Source organism: Biomphalaria glabrata, chromosome 8 (assembly GCF_947242115.1).
Source record: "Biomphalaria glabrata chromosome 8, xgBioGlab47.1, whole genome shotgun sequence".
Lineage (NCBI taxonomy): Eukaryota > Metazoa > Mollusca > Gastropoda > Planorbidae > Biomphalaria > Biomphalaria glabrata.
The window spans coordinates 46,037,749-46,063,560 of NC_074718.1; the positions used below are offsets into that span (position 1 = coordinate 46,037,749).

The window sequence follows — 25,812 nt, forward strand, 5'->3', positions numbered from 1 at the left end:
TTTTGACCTAAATCTATGTTTTCTCACTGTGCATCCCCCTTAACGAAAGAGGGTGTCATGTGGCTGACAAACGATCAACAGCCTTAATTTATCCCAGCTAATGTCAGGTACCTATTATAGTTGGATGGACTCATAGGTGTGCTAATATTAGAAGATATTACGTCATTGTTTGTTGTTTATGTTTTATGCGAAAGCAAAGAATCGGACGGAAATAAAAGTTAGTTATATATGTCTACCTTGATAAATACAGTCTCGTTATTATCATTATTAATTAGTAAGGTCTACAGTAATTTATTATTAATCTGTGACAACAGAACAATAGGTGTCCTAAAAAATCCCGAAATTAAAAAACCAAGCCTTCACCGAGATTCGAACCTGAGACCACTCATCCCCCACGGCCACATAGTAGGCCTATTTTTTTTTAAAGAAATCGTTAAATTGTCTGTGCTGGATCAACTATCTTGCATAGACAGTAACAACTGACAGTAAATGACTTTCAAAACACATATAATGTATAGAGGTGTATGTTTTACAAGTTTCGGATGTTCTTTTCAATATGAAGTTTATTACATCCTACGGCGTTGGTGGGGTGGCGGGCGAGGTTCAAACTATGCACGAGTGAGACAACAGAGCGCATAACACAAAACCTGACAACCAAATGTTCACATTTGATATCCCATGAAACGTTCTTGCTGGGAGAGAGAGAGAGAGAGAGAGCTTATAGAAATATACTGGCCTACAAACAGACGGAAGTACGGATAGATAGATAGATAGATAGATAGATAGATAGATAGATAGATAGATAGATAGATAGATAGACAGACAGACAGACAGACAGACAGACAGACAGACAGACAGATAGATAGATAGATAGATAGATAGATAGATAGATAGATAGATAGATAGATAGATAGATAGATAAATAGATAGATAGATAGAAAGAAAGAAAGAACATGAAAAAGACATGTCGTGGAAATCAACATGCATGCCCTCAGGCCTGTCTACCAGGTCAAGTGAGACCATGGGATAGAAATGTTGTACACATAGCACTGGCTTAACGAGTTCTCTATTGAACTCCTGGAGAGTAGTTCAGGTCATTTAGAGCAGTTTATCTTTCTAAAAATAGTTTTCTTAGTCAATGGTCGGCTTTGAGTATTAAATTGTTTTAATTTCCTTTCATATGTTTCGGATGTTCCATCAGAATAGAAGATGAATACATCATAGAAACCTTTGCCAGAACAACTTGTGTAACGCAACGGGCGGGGTTTGAGCCCGGTACCAACGAGACAGTAGCCCAGCGCTCTTACCACGTCACCAGACAGCCATAAATAAAGTAAGCACTCCCTTTTTGACCTTGCAATCTATAAGGCAGATAGTGTAAAGATCATCTGTTGCTATGGCCTACTGTTAACGAAAGTGTCATGTGGCCAGCACAACGACCAACCACTCTTACTTTCCCTAACTAATGCCAGGTTACGTGTTGATAGATAGATAGATAGATAGATAGATAGATAGATAGATAGATAGATAGATAGATAGATAGATAGATAGATAGATAGATAGATAGATAGATTTAGGGGTTATGGATAGATAGATAGACAGACAACAGGGGTGATTGGCTATATGGACATTAGGCCTTAGTAGAGTATATTTAAAAAAAAACAACTACTTCGCTCAGGGGCCACTTCCCCTGAAAAAAGAATATTATAAAACATTTAACAATTTAATAGTGGCATCCATGCGGCCCTTATCTTATAAAATACAGACGTGATTTAAAAAAAAAGAAGATGCTTACTCTAATGGGCCGGTATCCAAATGGGCCGGTAGCCGGTAGGACTATTAAATTGTTAAATGTTTTATAATATTCTTTTTTCAGGGGAAGTGGCCCCTGAGCGAAGTAGTTTTGTTTTTTTTTTAATTTAATATATCATATTTTCCGAAATAATGTAGGCCTAATAGCCTACATCCATAGAGCTTCATCCTTTTATACACTTTGCGATTAAAAAGCAATATAAAGCCTTTATTCCTTATAAGGACACAGTGTTCACTGTAAGCATGTGTACAGCTTTCGATACATTATCAAATTTAACATAATGATTATGACGTCAGGTAGACCTAGATCTGGATGTCCATCATATAATATACAATTTATGGGCCGGATGGTATTGAAATGCCTGGGCCGATTTTGATACCCAGTCCACCCCTAACAGACAGACAGATATTGTTAGACACCTTATTTATAGTTTAGTTATTTAGCGACGCACCATAGAAGACGCATATTGAACGGGACTAGTGACGTTTGGGATATGTTGGGTTAGAGACCGGAAAATCAGTTAGCGATATAATCCTCCAGGGTAACGACGTGTTTAGTGACAGAGACGTTTACTGTGGCCTTTTCTTAGAATAAATACATGTTACATTGTTCTTCAGCGTTGACTACATCTCTTTACTAGTTAAAACCGATGTGTTTGTTTTGTCTGGATTGTTGATCAACTACACGGAATACACCCGAACAATAACACCCAAACGCTTGCAGAGTAATTGGTTGAAATTCAACAGTCATCCATAGTTGACCTTAAGACAGCCTGAACAAGCAACATCACAATATATAGAGTAGAGCACCTATTTTAGACCTTGCAATCCATAAGGCAGTTGACTAGAATGTCATGTGGCTAGCACAACGACCAACCGCTTTTACGTTCGCTAACTTATGTCACTCACCATTAGAGCTGGATGGACTCAGGAGCACCCTAAAAATCCAGAAATTCCTAACCCACTCTTCACCGAGATTCGAACCCGAGACTCATCGGTTAGGAAGCCAAACCACCAAGCAGTTATCAAGCATTTTCTTTCTTACAAATTTTACTTTCGAAATAGGCCTAAATTGATTGTATGCAATCTCCCATACCAAATATTGTTCTGTTACTTTGATATTGTCCTTAGAAACTTTGCAGGTAAAAAAAAAAAAGCACAGACATATATGCCTATATGTCTGTGGTAAAAATATAAACTTAAGTAATTGTTTCGTTCCCCTAACACTTCAAAAATAAAACTCGGCCACTTTTGATTCTTGAACATTCAGCACCGCAGACCACAATTTCAACTCGCGGGAAAAGTGGCGCCGCCATTTTTCATTTTTATATTTATTTAAGTATGGGTGCTATTGATTTAAAGCAAAGAATGAAGAACCAGTCAATATATGAAGCACCTTAGAATTTTTTTTTTATTTGTGAATATTTTTTTTACAAAAATAAAAAAAAAAATGAAATTAAAAAAAAAGTGTTAATTTTTATTTGGCCGAACTTTCGTAAAAAGTTCGTTATTTTGTAGATCTATTTCGTGATTCAGGTTGTTTATACGTTGAAAAAGTTTGGTTATTCTTGAAGATAATTTAAATGGCCGTAAGTTGAGCAAATTTCATTGTACTATGATAATCGAGGCGATTTTTGTCTAAATTCTTGTGAGGCAACAAATGTGACTTGTTTTAAAAATGGCGGGAATGGATCAGACCTCGAGGTCCTTCAGTTTTGGCAATAGACTAAGACTAGATCCAAAAAACATTTTTTGATAGAGTTTTTAATTTATTCATGTAAAACGTGCATTCTTCTACCAATTTTAGTTATTCTGTTTTCTATAGAGAGCTAGATCTAGATGACTTCTCTAATAGCATTTTGGTTAAGCATGTTACATGTTAAAAGGCGAAAAAAAAATCAATTTATCATTACTGTCACGTGACAGTAATGTAGTATTTTTAGACTATTTTGTCTGTAGTCAAGTGTAAACATTTATTAAAGTCTAGATCTAGACACTAGATCTACATCGAAGGGAAACTGAGCAACTATTGAAACTGTATATCTAGATCTAGACTCTATATCTGAATTTTAGATCTAGATCTTGATGTAATAAATGATCTTGATTAATCTTGATAAAACTTGATCTAATTATCTAGATCTAATTCATTAACTCCTTAGCCTTCACTGAAAGTTTCAGTGCCTGATTTGACTTAGTCGACTTAGTTAGACTTTTAGTAGTTTTAGAGTTAGACTCTGAGTCTTAGTACTCTTAGACAACATTTAGTTAGATTCTAGATCTATATATAATATTATTATTAATATAAAATATAGATCTAGAATCTAGTCAAGTACTAGTACTAAGACACTGACTATATAGTATAATATAGATCTAGATCTACTATAATATTAGTAAACTCTAGTTTATCAAGTATTTCTACTCTGACTATAGTCTATAACACTATATTAGAATCCAAACTATATTTATATTTTAGACTACTCAACTACTGTATTAACTAATAGTGTGTGTATAGATCTAGATCTAGTATTTATGTATTAAAAAGTTACTGGATGCAGAATTCTATACTAGTGACTATATCTAGACTACATAAAACTAGATGTACATACATTAGATTTAGATCAGTTTGATTGATTTATTTTGTTAGCTTGATTAACATTCATATTTATAATTAGATCATGACTCTACTATATATCTATGTCTATATTATATAGAAAAATAGATCTAGATAGCTTTTTTTTTTTTTTGGTTTAAGTTTAATGAGATGGGGTATGCTTTATGAGTAGGATTAAAATGCTGATATGACAGAACATCATGATCATCATGCAGCCCAGAGTGCCCAGACCATTGCTATGTAGTCCTTTATTTAATTCTATGATGAATCTAGGCTACTTACATTTTATATAATTACTATTAAAAATATATTCTTCTAATTCAATGTTTATCTAATTTATCTAATTACTAGATTGTCTAGATCTACAATAGAATATCTACTTCAATGTTTATCTAATAACTTGATCTACAATACAATCTACTATCAAATATTACTCAAGAATTATTTAAGATTTTCCATTGGATTATTCACTTACGCACCCACATTATTTTATCTGATATCATGCCAAGACAAAGAAAAAGAAAGCTTTCATCCCGTACAAATGTTGAAGACACTATTTTGTACAAATTCCTTTATGAAAATTTTAATTATTCTGAACTTTCACCAGATGACAATAATAAACTATGCTTAAAAGGACATGTCCTCCTAATTTATCTGCAAAATCAGTCCTCCCAAACATCCACAGCAGAAATTGTTGCTTCAACTTTTGGATTCCCATTTAATCCATGTTTAATTTCAAAAGTTCATTATTTAACTGAATGCACCATTGCAAAGTATAAAAGTAATATAACAAAATATTTGTCAGAAATTCAAAACATTTGCTATCAAATATTTTACCAGTTACCTAGCACAACTGCTCCTAACTCTGATTTAACTCCAACAAAAGCTATACAACCAACTGAAATAAATCCTGTTACTGAAATAAATCCTGTTACTGAAATAAATCCTGTTTCATCAAATTTAAGAAGCAATGATGAATGAACCCCTCGTAGAAGACATTTAAAAAGACGACTTTCTTTTGTGTCCCAGGCAAGAAGTGAAGACAAGAATAAATATAGGAAAAAAATATGTTTATTAAAATCTCAAATTAACTCTCAGCCTAACCTTATTAAAAATCTTAGACGGTCTGTTCACCGAAAAAATGAGAAGATTAATAAGTTGTTAAAAAAATTGCACAAATATGAAATTGCTTCTGGCAAACGTTTTTTAAAATGTAAAAAATGTATTTGGCAAACAAAAAAGCATCAAGAGGTATTAAAGAAAATGAAATCATCATTTAATAAAGAATTGGCTGTGAAGGACGCTATCATAACATCTCTTCAAAGTGATAAACTACTTCTTGAAGATGAACTTAAAGAACTAAAAGAAAATAAAGCTAGGTCCCTTAAAAAAAATAATAAAACATATGATGTTATGACAAGGTTAATTTTGTTTTTTAATTGTCTTTTATACCAGGCCCCAACCTCTTCTATCTCCCCTATTGTTAGTAGTTTATCACAGAGATTGGGTGTTCTTCTTGATTGCGTCCCTCACAGAACCTCAGTAGACAACTTTGTAAGAGAACTTGGTGTTATTTCAGACCTACAAGCCGCTGAAGTTGCCATGAAAACACCACATCTAACTCTTGGGTTTGATTCCACAACCCAAGAGGGTGTTCTTGTCAATTCAGTACATCTCACCACTCCAACTGATACTTTTGTTATAGCTTTAGATCAGTTGAGTGGTGGGAGGGCTGAGGACTATGAAAAACACTTAATTGAATCAATAAAAAATTTAGCATATGCTTACTCAGATTTTCATAAGATAGAGTTTTCCACTTGTCATAATGAAATTATCAAAAATATTTCCAACACTATGTCAGACCGGGCATCAGTGAATCATGCTTCCATAGTTAAATTAAATGCATTATGGGGTAAAACCTTAAATGAACTTAATTGCCACCTGCACCCACTTGATAGTATTTCAAAAGGCTGCAGGTTGGCACTTAAGTCTCTGCAGACAGAAAGGAGCAGCCTTATTGGGAGTGACTGCATAGCAGGCAACATTGTCTTACAAATAGACAAACTCAGGTATAGAGATGGAAAGGGTGACCCCAAAAATTTTATTTCCTTTCTACTTAATGAAAATTTACCGAAGGGCCTTATTCCACGGTATAGGGGAAATCGTTTGCATTTGTTTTTCCGTACTTGTGGAATATTGGTCCTTCATTATGACCAAATATTATCATTTTTAAAATCCCCTGCCCTTTCCTCTGGATCGCTGATAAGTTGCCTGCACAGTGACCTCAATAGTGAAACTGGGAAGAAACAACTTTTTGTTATGGGTATGGTAGGGAAACTGCTGACAAGCCCTTGGATGAAAAAATTTTACATTGCGCCTGGTGCGCAAGCTGTTTCTCATCTTGGGGCTATCACAGTCATTAAAGAAGTTCTAGCCCAAGTAGATCAATGCCTTAATAATCCCTTCATTATTTTCACAAGAAACCTAGACTTCTTTGGTGAAATCCTTGATGTTAATGATTCCATACTGGAGGTTCTTTTGCTCTGCCCTCAAGATAAGGAAGTTGAAAACATGATAAAAGCTAGTTTGTCTTCTATTGCAGAAACTATCAATAGGCAGTATAAAAGGTATCTTTGTATGAATGTGTCTGAGCTGATGAGCACTCAGACAGAATCTGCTAGGCTACATAACATGGATTCTGAAGAGGTGATTGGCATGTTTAGTGCAGCCAAGAAAAAAGCACCTAATGCAACGATGTGCTACATGTCCTCTAGAATCCGTTCCCTAAAGAACAGAACTGTAGCCTATCTAGATTCTCTGAGTGCCTCAGATATGACTGAAAGGGTGACTTGGGCCATTGGTGTCTCTCGCAGTAGGAGGCAGGCTAATCGAGTGAGGACGTCAGAGGTGACTAAGGAGATTGATCTGAGGGCGGAGCAAAAAAACCAGGAGACAGAACAGAAAGAAAATTGAAAAACTTTTAAGACAAGACAATTACATTGACAAGATTAAGGAACTGATTACTAACGTGACTGAACAGACTTGGATGGATGTGCAGGAATTGTTATCTGGAAATGTTATAGACAGGTTGATATGCCACTATTGGTACAGTCCAGGCCCTGTATTATATAGTGGCAGGGTAAAGGGACTGAAAAAAGGAATGAAAGATGTATATTTGGTACAATATTGGCTGGATGATGAGGACGAGAGTAGAGGGGTTGACTATGACATGAGCAAGTATCAGCTTGCCTGTGACATACTGTTCAAAGACTTGACATTACTGTAGAATAGTATTTGTTAACATCAAGGATTTTTCCCTACCCATTGACGAAAATGTTCCAGTTTCACTTCTGTCTGACAAACAGGGATTCTTTATAATAGGGTGGAAAAACAATAGGGGGGGGGTAAATCTGTTAGCTAATCATTAGTGACTAATACATTTCAATAAAATAAATACTTTTATAAACTTTTCAAACTCAAATAGTAAACTAAAAGTTTATGTCATTAATTTTAAACATATTATATACTATTATAAAATTCACTAGAGGTAACCATAGCCCTAACCTTTTTCTACTATATGTTTTAAGCTTTAAAATATAAAATATTTAAAATAAAATAGTACCTTAATAAAAAAAGATGTAAATAAAACTATCGAATTATAAAGAATGATCATTGAAAATTTTTTTTTTAACAGAAAAGTAAAGCCCCTCTTTCTGTAATTTTATAACAAAACATTTGTGCTGGGATTGTTTTTGTTAATTTGATTATTATTCATTTCCTTCATGTAACTATAACTTTTAAAATGATTAAACCTACATATTGTTTAAAATTGTTTTCCCATTGCATCACATGTAATACAGCAAAGTTTAAAATTAATTAATGATCATGACTTACTAACATACTAAGTGTTTCTCTAGTCCTCCCAGTAGATCTGAAATAACACCAGTTGTTGTGTACTACTTGTCATTCCCATTTTTAATATTGCGTTTATTTTTTTTTTCTAGCACACTATTTTGTTTTATATCATCTAATAAAAAAAAAAGCTAATTAACTATTCTTCTTAGCTATTTTTACTATCACTAATGATATGTGGTACATCATCACTTTTTATATAACGTTCCTTGTTAAAATTTATTTTATTGATAGTTCATAAAGAATTAATTTAAATTATGTTTAATGTAAAGCCATAACTTTCAAATTAAAATATTTAATAATTTTTATAAACAATATTATTAGTTTTATAAAATTGTCTTCACTTCAAGTTTGTGACTGTAAAGATATGTCAACTCTCCTTTTTATATTTATGTGTACCATTAAAAATTAAGTTTTTTCAAACACAAATCATCATATATCCTATTAACCTTTCATCATTCAAACATTAAACTCTCATAAAAAACAACAACTTTTTTTTCAAATCCATTTATTATTAACCCTTCATTAAATTAAACATTAAACTTTTCAAAAATTCATAAGTGCCTTATACTTTCGTGATGGTGTCTAAATTCCCACATGTGCCTTATACTTTCATGATGGTGTCCTTCAACTCCTTGCATGTCATCAGAGTCCCTTCGGCAACATTTACTTAATCATCATCCAGTACATACTAACTTGCATGTCATCAGAGTCACTTGGCTCCATTTACTTAATTATCATCCAGTACATACTAACTTGCATTTCATCAGAGTCACTTGGCTCCATTTACTTATTCATCATCCAGCACATACTAATTTGCATGTCATCAGAGTCACTACGTCACCAACAAATTAACCACCATTGACTTCATCATCATTCTATGCTGCTTACTTGCATGATATCTGCTTTGCTACGCTTCTAACACAAAGAAGCCACCATTTACTTTATCGTCATTCATCACTGACTAATTTACATGTCATCGAGTCCCTACGTCACTAACAAACCACCATTGGCTTCATCGTCAGTTGGTCGAACTTAATTTCTATGTTATCACATTCATCTTCTACGTTATCAGCACAATCCAGCAATCATTTATGCCTTGCCATCTTACCATGCTATACTTCAAAATTAACATCATATTATCAATTGTCAAGAAACATTTATGTAAGTAATTAATTTTTTTTTCCATGCAAAATGATTTAAAGTTTTTATGCTTTTTTTCTTTAAATATACAAAAATAATATACATGTAGCTAAAGATATATTTGTTCATCACATCTAAAGTTTTATCTTTATCTTGGTGTTGTTTTTAGATGTGATATAAAAATGAGTGAGATAGTATGCTTTATTGATTTCATAAAACCTCACTTAGTGTTGAGTGAAAATGCGTTTAAAAAATTTGTAAAAAATTAACCATTTGGCATATAGAAATAATCTATATATAACTGGAAAGCTCAGGACAAGTGCTTCACTTATCTGTTATCAACATTTTGTTAAAATAGAAATATAAGAACATTTTATTACAAAAATAAAAAATGATAACCTCATATTGAGTTGGTTAAAATAAAAAATTAAAAAAAAAAATATATATATATAAACTGTATAAAACAATAAAATACTTTTATTAAGTACACCTTAAGCTTTATTTTGATATATAGATTATAGCAAAGTGATAAAAATTAACGAAATGGTACTCATTTTTGTTCATTTTTTCATAAAATCTTGTGCCATGGTTTTCCATTGCTTCAATGTTAAGTGAAAACGCGCCAAAATTTTATTTATTTTTTTATATATTGGACTCATACTAACATTCTATACCTCATTGGAAAGCTCAGAACAAGATCTTTAATAAAATATTATCCAAATTAAAAAAACAATTTTTTACACAATTTTGTCACATACCTATGTAGAACTAACTAGATAGATTGACTTGATCTAGATCTAGTTAAAAAGTAGTTAGTAGTAGTAGTTTATTATACATTATAAGGCTTGTCTTTGAGTCCCAAGATTAGAGAGGAATGCTTGTATTTCCCATGACTGTGCAACCCCAGCTGTGACCTACATATTTTGCCACATCCAGGGCAAGCATAACCATTGTCTGCAGGTGGTTGATTTAGATTTTTTTTTTGCCATCTGCATTTGTCCTTGGCAGCGGATTTTATTTTTGTCTCAAATGTGTATCCCATGGCCTTCGTGATTGACCTCTAGCTGTCTCGTTCTGAGGCCGCCTGCAACCAGGTGCTCTCTTCTATGTCAGCTAAGGAAAGTTGACACTTAAGCTGGTGTTTGAAGCGTTTCCGTGGAGCACCTCTGTTACGTTGACCACCTTTTACTTCATTAAAAAAGACTGCCTTTGTCATACGTTCATCTCCCATACGGGATACGTGCCCTGCCCAGCGTAACTGTCAGACCATAAGAAGTCCCTCTATACTGTCTATACTGGCGTTTGCAAGGACATCACTGTTTGTAGTGCAGTCTTAACACTGTATGTCCATGATGGAGCGCAAGCATCTTTGGTGAAAGCGCTCAAGAAAGTCTTAGTTGTTTTCTGTATAGTGTCCATGTCTCAGAGTCATACAGAAGGGTTGAGAGAACCACCGCCTGGTAGACATTGATATTTGTAGGCAGGCGGAGCAATTTGTTCTGCCAAACTCTTGCCTGAAGGCATCCAAAAGCGCTACTGGCCCTGGCCAGACGGTTATCAACTTCCCTTGAAAGTGAGGCGTTATTTGACACAATACTACTTAGATATGTGAAGTGGTCTACATTTATAGTACCATTTTATAATTGATATTGTTATAATCTAGAATATTCTAGATCCTAGAGATTTAGTAGAGGGTCACTATGGAGATTTAGTTACAGTTACTGTATGAGATTAGAGTCTTATTAAAATTAATATTGTTTGTCTACAATAATAAAATAATCATTTCATATCACCAACAGAAAGAGAGACCTGACAACCCAGCAAGTCCGACATTTCGTTTTTCAAATTAAGGACACAGAATAGAGGTACTTACAGAGCTTTTGTAGTTACAAAATAGGTATATGAAGAAATAACCTGTGGTTAGCACGGTCTTTGCCCGCTTGTAGTAAGTGGGCTCATGACCGGAGTCTGGGCACTATGTATGTGGCACAACCCAATCTAAAAATGGTTGCTGCCTTTGTGGAACCTTGAGACAAGACTTGGGTTGAAGAGATTTTGATCCATATCTGGCCTTAAGAGAAATACTTTCTAACAGTCAAATGAATAATGGAGAGCATTACAAGCACTCTGATTTCCTAATTGACTTTTTCAAAGGCTACAAATGTGTATCCGGTTTTAAAAGAAAAAGTTCTGAAATATATCTTGCCTTTTCAAAATTAAAATTTATATAACGTTACTTTTTCAGCATTAAATTGAAAAAATAGGAACAGATGTGGCACAGTGTCTCAGATTAAAATTAACCAGGAACTGTCATCTCGGTTAGGGGGGGCTAGGTATGCATATGTTAAAAGTTTAGGAAATGCTGGTGTAGATCTATTTGAAAATTTAATTACATGACTGATCCAAACTTATTGATACAGCTATAGATGCTTAATATAATCTTTGTTTTTCTTTTTTTCTCTGAATACTAATAGCTCTGATGTACTGTTACATAAAAATGATTAGGCTTTGTTTTAAATATTTATGTATTTAATTATACTTCAATGTTTATAGAACACATTTTTTGTTTTTGGACAGAAGAACACATTAACAATATATTTTTTTTAATTGACAGATGCAATGGATCCATCAATCAGGTTAAGCATTTTTATTTTATTTAATTATTTTCTTTAAAGCATAATATATATATTTCATACTGTTTTTCATAATTGTAAATTATTTTTAATGTACCGGTATTTAAAAAAATCACCCTGTAATTTATAACAAAACATTAAGCACAATTGATTATCTTTGTTTACCTTTATTTACTTATTTAACTTTTTTATTTCTTATAACATAAGTGATGCTTATGCCAGATACATTAGTTGTTGAACCTTTTTACAAAGCTTATATCAACTCTCTATCTGCCTGTATGTTATGTCTGACACCCAATCTCGGATTAAGCTGAAATTTTTCACAATTATTTCTTTTACCTGATAATACAACAATCAATAAAATAATTTAACAAATTTAGTAAAATAACTATTGGTAATTTACTATTTTGTTTCATATCTTGAATGAGGGAAAGAAATTGTTCCGTTACTTGACTGAAGTGGTGGTATAAATTGAATGTCCCCTTTATAGGTTGCCCCTCTAAATGGAAACAAACATACAATCTTCCAGTCATAAGTACCTCACTAGCAGACTGGTTAGCACCTCAGCCCAAGGAGGCATGAGCCTGGATACTAGTTTGAATTCAGGTCATTCCCTTTTTTTTAAATGCCTTTAAAAATCAACATCCACCCTGGTCCAGATAAGTGTCATAGCATACTGAGAAAGCTAAAAGCATGAAATAATTCTATAAAAAAACATTGGTAAAATATTATTAATCGTACCGATTTATTGTTGTTGTTCAATATTACTATAATTTCTTATTATAATTTATTTTAATTATAATCTATTAGAAATTTGATTACATGACTGATCCAAACTAATTGATACAATTACACTTCGTTTAAGCTTTTTTTTTTCAAACCATTTTTGTTTTTACAATTTTAACATTAAGATCAATAGTAACTCAACATATGCATGGTTGCAGTGCTAGTCATTTAGTGTTGAAGAGTCATGTTTTTTTTAAATTTATTTTTTTAAGCATTTCAATAGTACCTAGTTTCAGACCTTGCAATACATGGAACAGATGATGTACATGTCATTTGTTTCTATGGCTGATTAGGGTGTCATTCTGCTAGCACAATGGTCCACTCCCTTTACTTTCCCCAAAAAATATTTCAGGTAACCATTAGAGATGAGTGAACTCAGGTGCATCCTTAAATTCCTGAAATTCAAAATCAATCAGATTGGAACCTAAGATCCCTCTGTTAAGAAGCTAAGTGCTTAGTCACTAAGTCACTTGCCCTTTTTAGCTTAATAGCTTATGAAATATATTAAGTTTAAATATTTGTAAACCTGCTTTCTTTGTCTACATCTTTACAAAGAAATTCAATTCAAATATTGCCAAGAGTTCGCCCTCCTGATCCAAGTGAAAAAGACTTTGCACCATGAGTTCTGGATGTTAACACTGCAGACACTGCCATTATTCTTCACACAAAGCCAGAGCCCACAATTTTCACCTCTGACAATGTAGCATGCTGACACCACACAGGTTGGTCACAGTAAAGAATGAAATATTATTCTTAACCTTTAACCTTTAAAAAAACCCAAAAGAAATGAATTAGAATGTTTTATATCCAAGTTTTTGATGCTACAAACTACTTTTCCTTTAATATTCCTTTTTAATGTGAAACATTTAAATTGTGTGAATGCTTGGTCCAGACAGTAGTAGAGCAACTTAGTTTATACAATTAAAAACAAATGTTCACTCTATTCAATTTTTATTTGCAAGAAATTCTATCAAAATTTCTGCCGCTGTCTTAGTATGTCTATCTGTATAATTCAGTGTTGCAAGCAGGAAAAAATCATGTATGATTTGAGATGAAAATGTGTATATTTTTATATACACAAGAGATATGATTTACAGTAGACAAATAGAATAGGTTTAGTTTTGAAGAATTGAAGATTTCCTTCTTCTTCTAGCCAGCTTTTTGTTGCTGAGCTGTAAGCTCCTTTGCAATCTGTGCCAAGGAAAAATTTGAATGTTTTTTTTAGCTGTTCCACACTGCCATACTGAGTGTTGGTTATGATAGGTTGTTGTAATATTGTCTGCCTAAGGTGAATTAGATTGGAGCATTCAAAGAAGATATGATTGACAGTTTCAAGAGGCTGGGCGCAATGTTTGCGGAGGGGTTGGTGGGTCTGGTTCATTCTGTTATGGTGAAAATGTAAAGCTTTGTGTCCTGTTCTAAGTTGAAAGAAAGTAGATAGCTGTTTTAAGGGGAGGAAATTGATACTGTTTAGATAAAGCTTGTTTTTGCATGGTCATGCAATTGCTTGCTAACATTGAGTTTTGAGTGTGGCAATTAAATTGTCTTCAATAATTTTAAAGCTCACCTTTGTTTCAGATTTGTTTTTAACTTGTAACAGTATTTTTTTTTTATACAAATACTCTGTCAGGGGCAGTGGTAGAGGTTTGTACACTTGTACACTTACATTTCACTCTATCTATTGTTAACATTTTATTTATTTTGCACTTTCTTAGTGGCCAGACTGGCTCAGGAAAAAGTTTTACTATGTTTGGTAAGTGTTCTTTCATCATTAAAAAAAATAAATCTTGGCATTTATGATATTGTATTATTTTTTTGTTACAACGAATATTAATTTTAAAAATTACCTGAAATTAAATAGATTTTCTGAAGGAGGCGCAGTGGCTGAGCGGTAAAGTGCTTGGCTTCCAAACAAGTGTTCAAATCCTGGTGAAGACTGGGATTTTTAATTTTGGGATCTTCAGGCGTCCACCCAGCTCTAATGGGTACCCAACATTAGTTGGGAAAAGTAAATGTGATTGGTCATTGTGCTGGCCACATGACACCCTAAGTAACTATAGGCCACAGAATCAGATGACCTTTACATCATCTGCCCTATAGACCACAAGGTCTTAAAGGGGAATTAGATTTTATGAGTTCTTTGGCCAGCATTTCTCAAGTAGGGAGACATGACATGCATACAAAAGGGAAAGCTTTTTTTCAAAGGACAAAATATTAGTTATATTTTAATTGTAGTTATAAATATCTATATTTGAATATATTGATCTAGTAAAAATTGCATTATTGCCGATGTTTAAGAAAAACATTTAACAGAGAAATTTATTTTAAATCTTTTTTTTTTTTTATTAAAGGTCCCTCTGAGAACTTGGAAAGCTCTCAGCTTCGTGGTGTGATTCCCAGAAGTTTGGAGTATCTCTTTCGTGTAATAGCTCACCAACAAGATGTAACTTTCTTTTGTTGTATACAATTGTTTTTATAAGGTTTAACTGGTGTAATGAAACCATTAGATTTAAATGTTTCCTTTTTTTTTTCTGCCCCACTTTTGTTTAAAACACGAATCATAACATTTTTTTTAATTCTCTTCACAGCATGGCAGGAAAAAACAGTTTTTGTGTCGCTGCTCCTTTTTAGAAATCTATCAAGAGCAAATCTTTGATCTTTTGGATACAGCTTCACAAGGTATTCGCTTACGTGAGAATATGAACAAAGGTGTCTTTGTAGATGGACTCATTGAGCAAGTTATCTGCAACTCAAGAAATGCTTATCAGGTATTAAAGCCATCATTGAGTTAATTCTAGTTTTACACATTTTTGTTTTTTGTAAGATTTTTCTTGATAATAATATGCCTGAATTGAGTTTTAAAGGAATGGAACATACTTTGTTGTCTTCAGTTAATAATCAAGGGCTGGTTGAATCGTAGAGTAGCTCCTACTTCCATGAACAGAGAGGGTTTGCGCTCTCATGCTGTTTTTACAGTTAAAATAGAGTCAAAGGTATAGTTTTTATTTCAATTAAATGTTAATGTTAATTAAAACATGTACACTTAATGTACAAATAGACATTTATTTTTGTCTGTGTTGATCTACTAGGAGGAAGTAGGTGGTTTCCAAAAAAGCAGTTACTTCAAAAAAGAAGATGATTACGTCCTACGCGTCATGCATTTAGTCATGCATATTAACCAATGACTTAAATTCAGCCAAGTCACTGGTTTTCCTGGCTAGCTCAGGCAACCCATTCCATGCTCTAATATATCACAGATAATTCTAATTGATCTGGCAGGATCAGAGAGACAGAAAGCTACCAACACTGACAGCACTTGGCTCAAAGTAGTTCTTCATTTTCTTTAGGAGTAGAAGAAAGTTATAATATTAATTTCTGATAATTGCTCATGAAATAGTCTATGATAGAAAACTAATGTCAAAATGGATTCTAGCTGAATTTTATGTTTTTGCTAAAGTTACTTATATTCTGTGTATTCAGGGTAATGTCAGAGCCTATCTTTGTTTCACCAGATTTTGTTCACTTTTTTCTGTCAGCAATTATTGTGCTTATGTTATATGTCATGTTTTATTTGTTTTAGGAGGCCTGGTAAATGCTGGCCCTCCAAGCCGGGGGTCCCGGGTTCAACTCTTGGTGAAGACTGGAATTTTTCATTTCAGGATCTTTGGGCGCCTTAATTGGTACCTGACATTAAGTGGGGAAAAGTAAAGGCTGTTAGTCATCATGCAGGCCTTGTGACACTCTTGTTAACTGTGGGCCACAGAAACAGATAACCCTATATTTCACTAAGGGGAACTTTACTGACAACACTTTTTTATTTGTTTAACATTTAAGCTTCAAACACCATTTACGTTACCTATTAAAAGAATCCCACTTTGTAAACTTTTCTATTTAAACGTTAAAATGGTTAAAGTCCACCTGATAAAGATGTAAAGAAAGATGATTTCAAGTGATGATTGTCTCACACCACTCTCTCAAACTTAAAACATGTTGCATTGTTTTCAATTTTTTAGGTAACAAATACAAGAGTTTTATTTAAAATTATCTATTGATAATGCTTAATTTTTTTTTATTAAGTTTAAGGACCACAGCTGCTCCAAGCCCCCAGCAGTAGACTGCATCAGTGAAGGAGAAGAGGAGGAGGAAAGCAATTTATCTTGAACAACTGAAAAAAGAGACATTGACATCCAGACAGACATGAACACTGCAAATGGTTTAGATGAGATAAGAAAATGTGCGATGGATAAGCTTGAAATCAGTCAAGATAGGAAAAGCAAGGACCTAGTGAAGCAAGAGAAATGTGTTCAACAGAATAATGACCAGCCGAAACGTGAAGAAGAACTTTTAAAAGGTAAGCTGGATGAATTGATCTCTGAAGAGAAATTGCTGTCACGACAAAGGGATAGTAAAACAGACATAGAGAACAAACTATTGGAAAGTAAGGTCCGTGAGCTTGAGGAGAAACTCCTGGTGATAAGCCCCCGGAGGATATTCCAGCTACCCGTCGCCTCAGCGTGGCCCTCCGGTGGAAACATCCAGAGGTGGATCTGGACAGGCTAAGAACGAGTAGCGAACCAGGCCTTCTAGCAGGTCTCCCTGGGTGAGCTTTTGTTTTTTTTATCTCACTCGGGGTGGGGATGGAACAAGTAACCTGCAACCCAGTCCAAAAAGTCTGCCATGCCGTTCCACAAAGGGGGTCGTCATCAGTACCAGGAGCCTGGAATGGCGACTCCCGCACGGAATTGTGGTGGTTACAGAATAGGAATATGAGACAAGCTCCCCGCAGTTAGTACTGTCCTCGACCACTTATAGCAAGTGGTATGAGAGCGGGGACGGTGCGCTGTGTACACGGCATGGCCCAGTTTTCCCATTCAGTCAACCGATATGGCCGCCTACCGTTGGGTGCCCTCAGACAGGACAGGGGTGAAGAGCCCCATGTCCAGGCCTGGTGGTTGGATAAAAGCCTTTCTAACCATCAACAGGATAATGGCGCCTCCGGCGCCGATTCCCTACTGGACTTCATCGAAGGTGATAAGCCCAGAGATGTTTGAACAGGAAATACAGACAGATTTATTTTTAGAACCAGTCACTACAAGAAAAGATGGAGGAGGAAATAAACACAATGAAAGCTTTACTAGCCCTAAGTTCAGAACATTGCAGTCTAATAAAGTTTGATACAGAAGTCAAAGTGTAAAAATAGAAAATATGCAAACTAAGTTACAAATGGAGTAAACAAAATATTTTTTATTCCTCAGAATCATGAATCTCAGCTGACAGCCAAAGAAGAAGAACTGCAAAGAGTGAACATGACTCTTCAGGTGAATTTCTTGAGTGAATGATCCTAAAAAAAAGTCGATGTCAGTAGTTTTCAAACACAGAAAAAACAAGAAAAATAAGTATGAAAACAAATACAAAATATTTTCCTCTAAAGCTTTGAATAGTTAACTTGAAAGAAAGGGTACCTTAAGGAACAATGTTTGTCTAGATCAGGAGTGGGCAACATTTTTTCATCCAGGGCCGCATTTAAAAAAATTGGGGATGGGGTTCAGCACATATACATATGTATATATGTGTACTTACAGCTTAGAAAAAAATTATAACTAACTATGTATACTATCTTTTAATTCACATATGTACTGTAATATACATTTACTTTAATTTTTTTACACTCCCTATTGAAAAGCTACAACAAGAGTTGTAAATTAAATTAATTTTACTAATAATCTCTTCATAGTGGCCTCCAACATCATAACATTTCACCACAATGGCTTTGTCTGAACGAAATGCGGGAAAATATGCAGGTTGCAACTGGGTTTGTGAAGTCATGTGAAACACTGTAATCATCTTTAATCTTTGGAATCGAAGACATTAATATTATAGTTGTTGTCAATATGAAGTATTTAACTGTTTACATTTGTGCATAATGTTCCTGAACTGCGGAACAAGCTTACTGGTTGTCCTCTTGACTGCTTACACTTGTTTATTTTCAATCATATTTTCAAAGATGTATGTGAACCCTAATAATGGGAAACTTTAACAGCAATGTTTTTTAAGTTTGGAAATGCAGTTTCTAGAAAAGACCCATAAAACTCCTGTGGAAGAACTTACTTGAACTTCTCTTTCAGGTCATTATTTGCTTGGAGGTGTGTCCTCAAGAGTTGAATCAGCTAATTGGTGAACTGATGATATTGAAAACTGTTTCTAAGTTCTTGACTTCTTAAAATTTGCTTTCAAATTCCACAATCAAAGAATAAGTCTTGTACTTTTCAAATAGTTTCACATTTCAGCAAATGTCAAAACCTGTCTTTACTTGCTTGCCTGGAGAAATGGGATGACTTTGTTTGAAAAGATTTAACATGCACATACATTTCATGTGCAAATAACCAATTGGGATAGTGTTGATGGCAAACATAAAGGCTGTCTTTCACTCTTCCTTAGAAATATTAGTTACAAAGTCACAGGAACAAAACAATTTCTTCCTTGAGATTTCAAGTTTTTCTCATTACCTTGAACATGCTAAGCTAGCGGATAACACTGTAGTACCGAACATGGGAATGATATGTTTCCAAATATCCAAGTAGTTCTCTGAACTGCCTGTGATCAAGACCCCTAGCTCTGATAACTTTGAGCTCTGAGATAGTTGGGTCAATAACATGTCTAATATTCAATGCAGCTTTGCACAAACTTTCCAGTGTAGAGGTAAGAGTTTATGGTTGGGATATTGTTCTTTATTTTATTAGGAAAGCTTTGTGCGTGTTTTTCTCAGTCAAAGCTCGGACACCATGTTGTTAAACTCGCCATCTTGTTCCATGCCAACCCAACACTTTCAACTAGTTCTTTATAGTACTGAAAAAAAAATGGCCTGAGTTTGTGTCTTTGACTAAATGTTTCGACATATTACCAATTACAAAAATCCTACTTTACTTTAAACTTATTAGAATGGCATATAAAGAAATGTTTCTTTAGCGTCTTCGTCATGACTCAGAAGTTTCAATAATTTAAATAGATTTTTAAAATCATTATATTTTTACACATTATGTGGGCATATATAATGTTTTTGGGTGTCAGCGGGCGGCATAAAATGCTCCGGCGGGCTGCATGTGGCCTGCTGGCCATAATTTGCCCACCCCTGGTCTAGGTGGAAGGGCAAAGTTTTAAAATTCTTTAATGAGGGGAGTGGATGTACAATAAACCTTATTTAAAAAATTATAATTGGTTAAAAAAAACCTTTCATTTTGATTTCTAGAAATTTGAAAAAGACAACAAAGTTTTACAAGCTAAGTTGAAGCACACAGAAGGTAAGACTGCCCTATTACTAACAAATATTTTATTGTAACTTTCAGAAATAAATTTGCTTAGTTATTTGACATTGCATTCTGATAATAGGAAATTTCTAGCTCAGGTTCTCTAGTCCCTTGCCATTACCAATGTCAGAAGGTTATTACTTTGGTTTGTAAATAGATGTATGTGGTATTTGTTATGCTTGCTCATGAAAAGTAAATTATATAAGTAAAAAAGTCAAAAGGACCAGGTAGCCCATCCATACCTAGTTGTCATTGTAGGCAGTAGGCTTTTTTTGAGGAGAAAACTATCTGAAAAACCTAGGAAAGGGAAGTCACATTATTTTTCTTGTATGAATTAAACACTTTAAAAGTTCAAAAGAAAATACAACTTATGACACTTGTAGTTGTATAGTTGTATAGTCTTATTAAATGAGTGTCACTAAACAAGATAGATAACTTTGACCCTCTACAACTATGTGAGATCATCTCAAAATGGACAAATTCTGTCAATGAAAAAACTGAACATGACCAAAACATAAACAAATGCATTAATGGCTCTAACCTATTAGCTTTGCTACTTTATTTCAATTCTTTTTTAGTATCATGACTTTTTTTTTTTATTTAATACTATGAAACAAGAAAACTGCAAAATAAAACAACTTAATGAAATAAAAAAGCTTCTTCTGTGTTTATTTATTTAGCTCTGTAGTTTGTAAGGTCATTGGTCTTTACCAAATTCAAATGATCAAGCTAGAATAATTGTATAATTTTGACTTTTCTGGAATAAAATTATTCTAATTTCTTTGTGTTCAATAGTTTGTGAGCAGAAAGCTCCTGAAGTGCCAAATTTTCAAGTTATTAAGAATATTGAATTAGCCTATAGCCGCAAGATGGAAGAGTTTGAGAGGTCAATCTTTGGCAAAGATGTAAGTATCAAAGATACTGTCTAACTGTTGTAACTGTTGAGGAAACTGTAACATTAAAAAAAAATTCCTATGCCTTTTTTTTTTTTTTTTACAAACCCTGCCTTTTTCTTAATTAATACAATGATTCTTCACCAATTTAAGGACTCAGCATTGATTATGTTTAATTTTACTTGTTTAGATTGTAATCTGTTTTTATGAGTCAAGTTTACTTAACCCTTTTACTAATATGCTATTCTTGCAAGGTTTAAGAAATTCTAATTTATCATTCTTTTAATGGTCATTGTATTTCCTTTGAACACTTGTAACTGAATATCTCAGCTACACCACCTTGTGATCAATATCATTTAAATATTGCATGCAATTATTGTAACTATACATGTTTTATTTTCAATCAGAAAAAAGTAGCTGAGTTATTAATTGAAGTAGCAAAATTAAAAGAGGAACTTCACCTTGCCAGGGAAAACACATGCATCTGTTTTAAAAGACTGGAATGTAAGTATATTTTGTATTTTGCATTGTTTTCCCCCTTCACTTTACAATTGATTCATCAAGCAAACTAGGGATTACTAAGACACTCCCTTCTCCTATATTAAGCCATTTAAGTCATTGGTTAATATGCATGACTAAATGCATGACGCGTAGGACGTAATCATCTTCTTTTTTGAAGTAACGTCTGTATTATATAAGATAAGATAAGCCTTTTTTTTTCTTTATGATGCCATCTGCTCATTTAAGAAACTGGTGAATTCTGGGACTCACCTTTGATTATGTTGATCCCCTCACAGCTTAAATTCAATGACACACCGTTAAATCTTAAAAAATGCATCATGCCCACCCAGTTGAGAAGGAAACTTTTTATAGTATCACAAGCCTTAACATTAGGCTCTACTCAACAAAATCTACTTTGACTCAATCCTTTCTGTCTTTTCAATTTTTTTCCTTACATTTTAGTGCTGTTCTGTGGAAGCTTTTAAAACTTCATTGAAACATTTAGAACATGCACACAATTAAAAACTTCACACTCTTCATGCAGCTTTTGCCATTCAGAAGCGTGGTCGAGAGGCCAAGTGCGCTTGAACTTGGCTTGGCTTGGCTACCTAGAAGGGGGCTCGAGGTTCGACATCCGACTCGGGCAAAGTTGTGTTTACTGAGCGCCTAAAGGCAGCACGGAAAACCAACTCCTAGATACCCCCTCCCCCCCACCGGTCCACAAATGAGATTGGATCAAAAGCACTCTGAGCATGCTATAAGCATGAAAGTAGCGCTATATAAAAGCTATAATAATAATTCAGCTGAACATCACATTTATAAGTAGAAAAACTCCTGCTCATGAATACATTAGATTGAATAGATTTTAAAGACATTTTGTAACTTGTATTAATTTCCTCAAGTCAATGATGCTAATTAAAACTCTATTTTTAAGGTATTAATAATCTATTACTTTTTTCTAATGATTCATTTTAACACAGGGATGTCTACCTTGTCTAATTGTCATTAGATGGTCACAATGTTGACAATGTTGACTTACTTGACTTATTCCTTTTGACTCCTAGAAGGGCCTAGGGCTTTAACAGTACCACTCCATGGGTGTCTGTTCTGGGCAACTCCCTTCAGTTGAGTCTATGGATGGCTGCCAGATCATGTGCTTTGTGCTCTGGACTGTCGTTAGATGGTCATGATTGTCACAGTCTCAGTTGACATTGCCTGATTTAATGTTCATGTCATGTTAAGAAGACACGTGGAATTCCTGATGTATGTTACAGGCTTGGAAACATGAGATGCATTGCTCAGTCCATACCACATTTGTTACTGATTGTCCTGATGGAAAGTTAAATTTGAATTTGGCCATGTTAGCACTATTGATAAGGGTTAGGATCATTGAATGTGTTTGTTCTCGTACTCAAAATTACTGAAAGGATGTAGACTATATACATTCTATATATTTTTAACATTTTTGCATAGTATCTTTTTCATGCTTAGAACATGATCATTGCTCTAAGGTTTTGTTGTTTTTTTTTGTGTGGAAATGTAGGGGGAGGGGTATATGGGTTAAGGTTTTCTGTGCTGATTTAGGCGGTCAGCAAACAACTTAGTTGGGTTTCGAAGTGAAGCCTCCTTGCAGCCAAGCAGTTTATGCCACTGACTTGTAAAAACATATTCTTCTTGTTTTCATATCAACACAATTATTTTACACTTTATTGTTATTTATCTTTTTTTTAGTGCAATAAAATGGGTGCTGCTGAGGCATTTCAAGAATTTCAGAGTGCTGTGCCTATGCAAGGAGGTGCTATTGGTGAGCCTGGAGAGAGAAAGTCATCTTCAGAAAAAAATGGCTTGGTTAGAGGTAATTATGCCCAGAATAGTAATGCTTTACACTTTATATATTTATATTTCACTACACACACAGATTATATCACCCAATTATATCACCAAAAATGGACAATAAAAATTAAGACTACTAAAACAATGTCCTTGTTATGCATTACAAAAAATATTGTCAATGTACTATGCTCTCATCTGTAATATTTTAATTTTCAATATCTGCCTGGTTTGGTAATCTGAACATTAAAAATAAACTTAATACGCCCTTAAAAGTACAATCATTGGCATTTAACACAAACCATACTTGGATACTTATTTGAGGAAAACATTAAGAAAATTATAAAGATTTTAAAGATATACACCCTCTGGGTCACAATTTTAACATTTACTCTCACCTGGACAATTATAAAGACACTGATCACAAAAACAGAAAAACACTCTTTGTGTTTCCATAGCAAATTAATTATTGAATAAAATCCAACTTTAGATTTTAACTCCTAGCACTGTGTTGAAGTGAACTGGGCAATGAATGTATAAAATGTATTTATTTGTTACAGTTTAGTAGCTATTAGTATAGATAGAGTAGTAACTACACAGATCTTCATTAAAAATATTTGTTAAGTATTTTTTTGATTCTATTTTACTGCTACATTTTTTCAGGAAGAGCTCTAATAAAAGATACAAAAATGCCAGAAATAAAGGAACAATCTTGGAGAAGTAAAAAAAAGTGAATGAACTAATAACATCCTTTTAAAGAATCACTGTTTTTGTAAAAGCAGTATAAAGTTTGTTTTTTTATACCAATCAATGGTTATAGTTCAAATGAAAGCCACTTCATTCTTCTTAAAAAATCCAGTACAAGAGATACAGTACTTGTAAGCATGTCAATGATTGGTTGAATCCTACCAGTATTTGAATAAACATATATTTTAGTTTGATGCCCAAGATTGGCATTGACTCTAGACAAATAATTGTGTTTATACACAGTTTGACTGTAAAAGAAATATGTCGAGATATTTTTGTTAAGATTTTTCTTAAGTTCAAGCTACTACACTCTTTTAGTCAATAAGTTCTACAATGGAATTTAAAAAGATGTTTATGGAAACTGTCTTTCATTTCACTAGCCATTTGTTTCTCATAAAAATTGTGGAATTGAAAATGTCTTACATGTGCTTCTATATCTAATATTTATGAATATATATATATATATAGAATATCCTCTGCTTAAAAGTATGCTTTATTGAAATATGTTTGATGTCAATACTTGTAATAAAATGAACAAGATGTGTTTCACTCTAGTAGTTTAAATTTTCATAAGTTATGAACTAGAGGCCTTAAATAAAATTGACTACTTTTGGATAAATTTGTCATCTCTGTTGATGTACAAATAATGTGACTAGGCCTCAAGGTTTCCTAAATTGAGCAAAGAGAAAGAGCATCCACATTTATCTTTTTCTAGAAAGAACAAAAATAAAGCTCAAATATTTCTCCTATTTTGACATAAATTAAGAAAAATAATATGACCATTTTTGTAGGAGCTCGCTAGGTTGAATTTATAGGTAGGCTATTTAGGCATGGTTGTATTTTACACAGCTACAACTGTATTAATACATAAATAAGCTGTCCTATTGTAAATATGTACTGTACATAAAGAATTAGTAGAAATAGCTATTTGATCTTCATGTATTGTCTTGAATCCTTTTTTTTTTTTTTTTTGTTGGTGTTTTGATTTTTCTTAATAACTTATGTTAAACTACTTGTATAATGTGTTTGTAAATATTCATATCAGATAATTTCTATTGCTGTTTATTATGACAGTCTTAAGTTTAAGGAAGTTGGAAGTTTTGTTTATGTATCAACACAGACCATGAGCTCTATTATAACTGTCTGTCTGGTCTTTCAGTTTTTCTTTGGGTCATCCTTGTTTCATTGTGGCAGTCTGTATTTATATTTAGTGTATTCTTGCCATTTTATGCCCATAATTGAACCCAGACTCCTTTGGTTCAATCCTTCTAGCACTCTTAAATGCTTTGCATGTAGCTGCCAAATCTGAGAGCCATAATGAAGTGCTTCGAGGCCACTGCCTTGTAGATATGTAACTATTTATCTATCATGTAAAAAGTTTGGGCCCTCTGAGTCCACCCAGCTCTAATGGGTACCTGGCATTAGTTGAGGAAAAGTAAAGGCGGTTGGTCATTGTGATGGCTATATGATACTTCATTAACTGTAGGCCACAGAATCAGATGACCTTTACATCATCTGCCCTATAGACCACAAGGTCTGAAAGGGGAACTTTACTTACTTACTTAATTGCAGAAGTGTTGTACATAAAATCATTCCGTACTCAAGTTTAACTGCCATTGGTTAGAATCAATATCTTAAAT

General features: G+C 33.7%; 1 protein-coding gene across 2 annotated transcripts; it reads left to right on the plus strand.

Moving 5' to 3' along the window:
• The first annotated feature begins 1,223 nt into the window (after window positions 1–1,223).
• On the plus strand, window positions 1,224–25,141 carry LOC129927877 (kinesin-like protein KIF15). 2 transcript variants are annotated; one of them, XM_056039498.1, is made up of 14 exons: window positions 1,224–1,333; window positions 11,278–11,343; window positions 12,093–12,114; window positions 13,453–13,619; window positions 14,613–14,650; window positions 15,249–15,340; window positions 15,486–15,665; window positions 15,789–15,890; window positions 18,153–18,215; window positions 20,144–20,195; window positions 20,997–21,106; window positions 21,502–21,598; window positions 23,327–23,450; window positions 24,089–25,141. In XM_056039498.1, exons 4-13 carry the CDS (start codon window positions 13,603–13,605, stop codon window positions 23,332–23,334), a joined length of 759 nt encoding a protein of 252 aa, XP_055895473.1. In that variant the 5' UTR covers window positions 1,224–1,333; window positions 11,278–11,343; window positions 12,093–12,114; window positions 13,453–13,602; the 3' UTR covers window positions 23,335–23,450; window positions 24,089–25,141. The 2 variants fall into 2 exon arrangements, with proteins under 2 accessions (XP_055895473.1, XP_055895472.1); XM_056039497.1 differs by lacking the exon at window positions 1,224–1,333 and adding an exon at window positions 7,912–9,499.
• The last annotated feature ends 671 nt before the right edge of the window (window positions 25,142–25,812 follow it).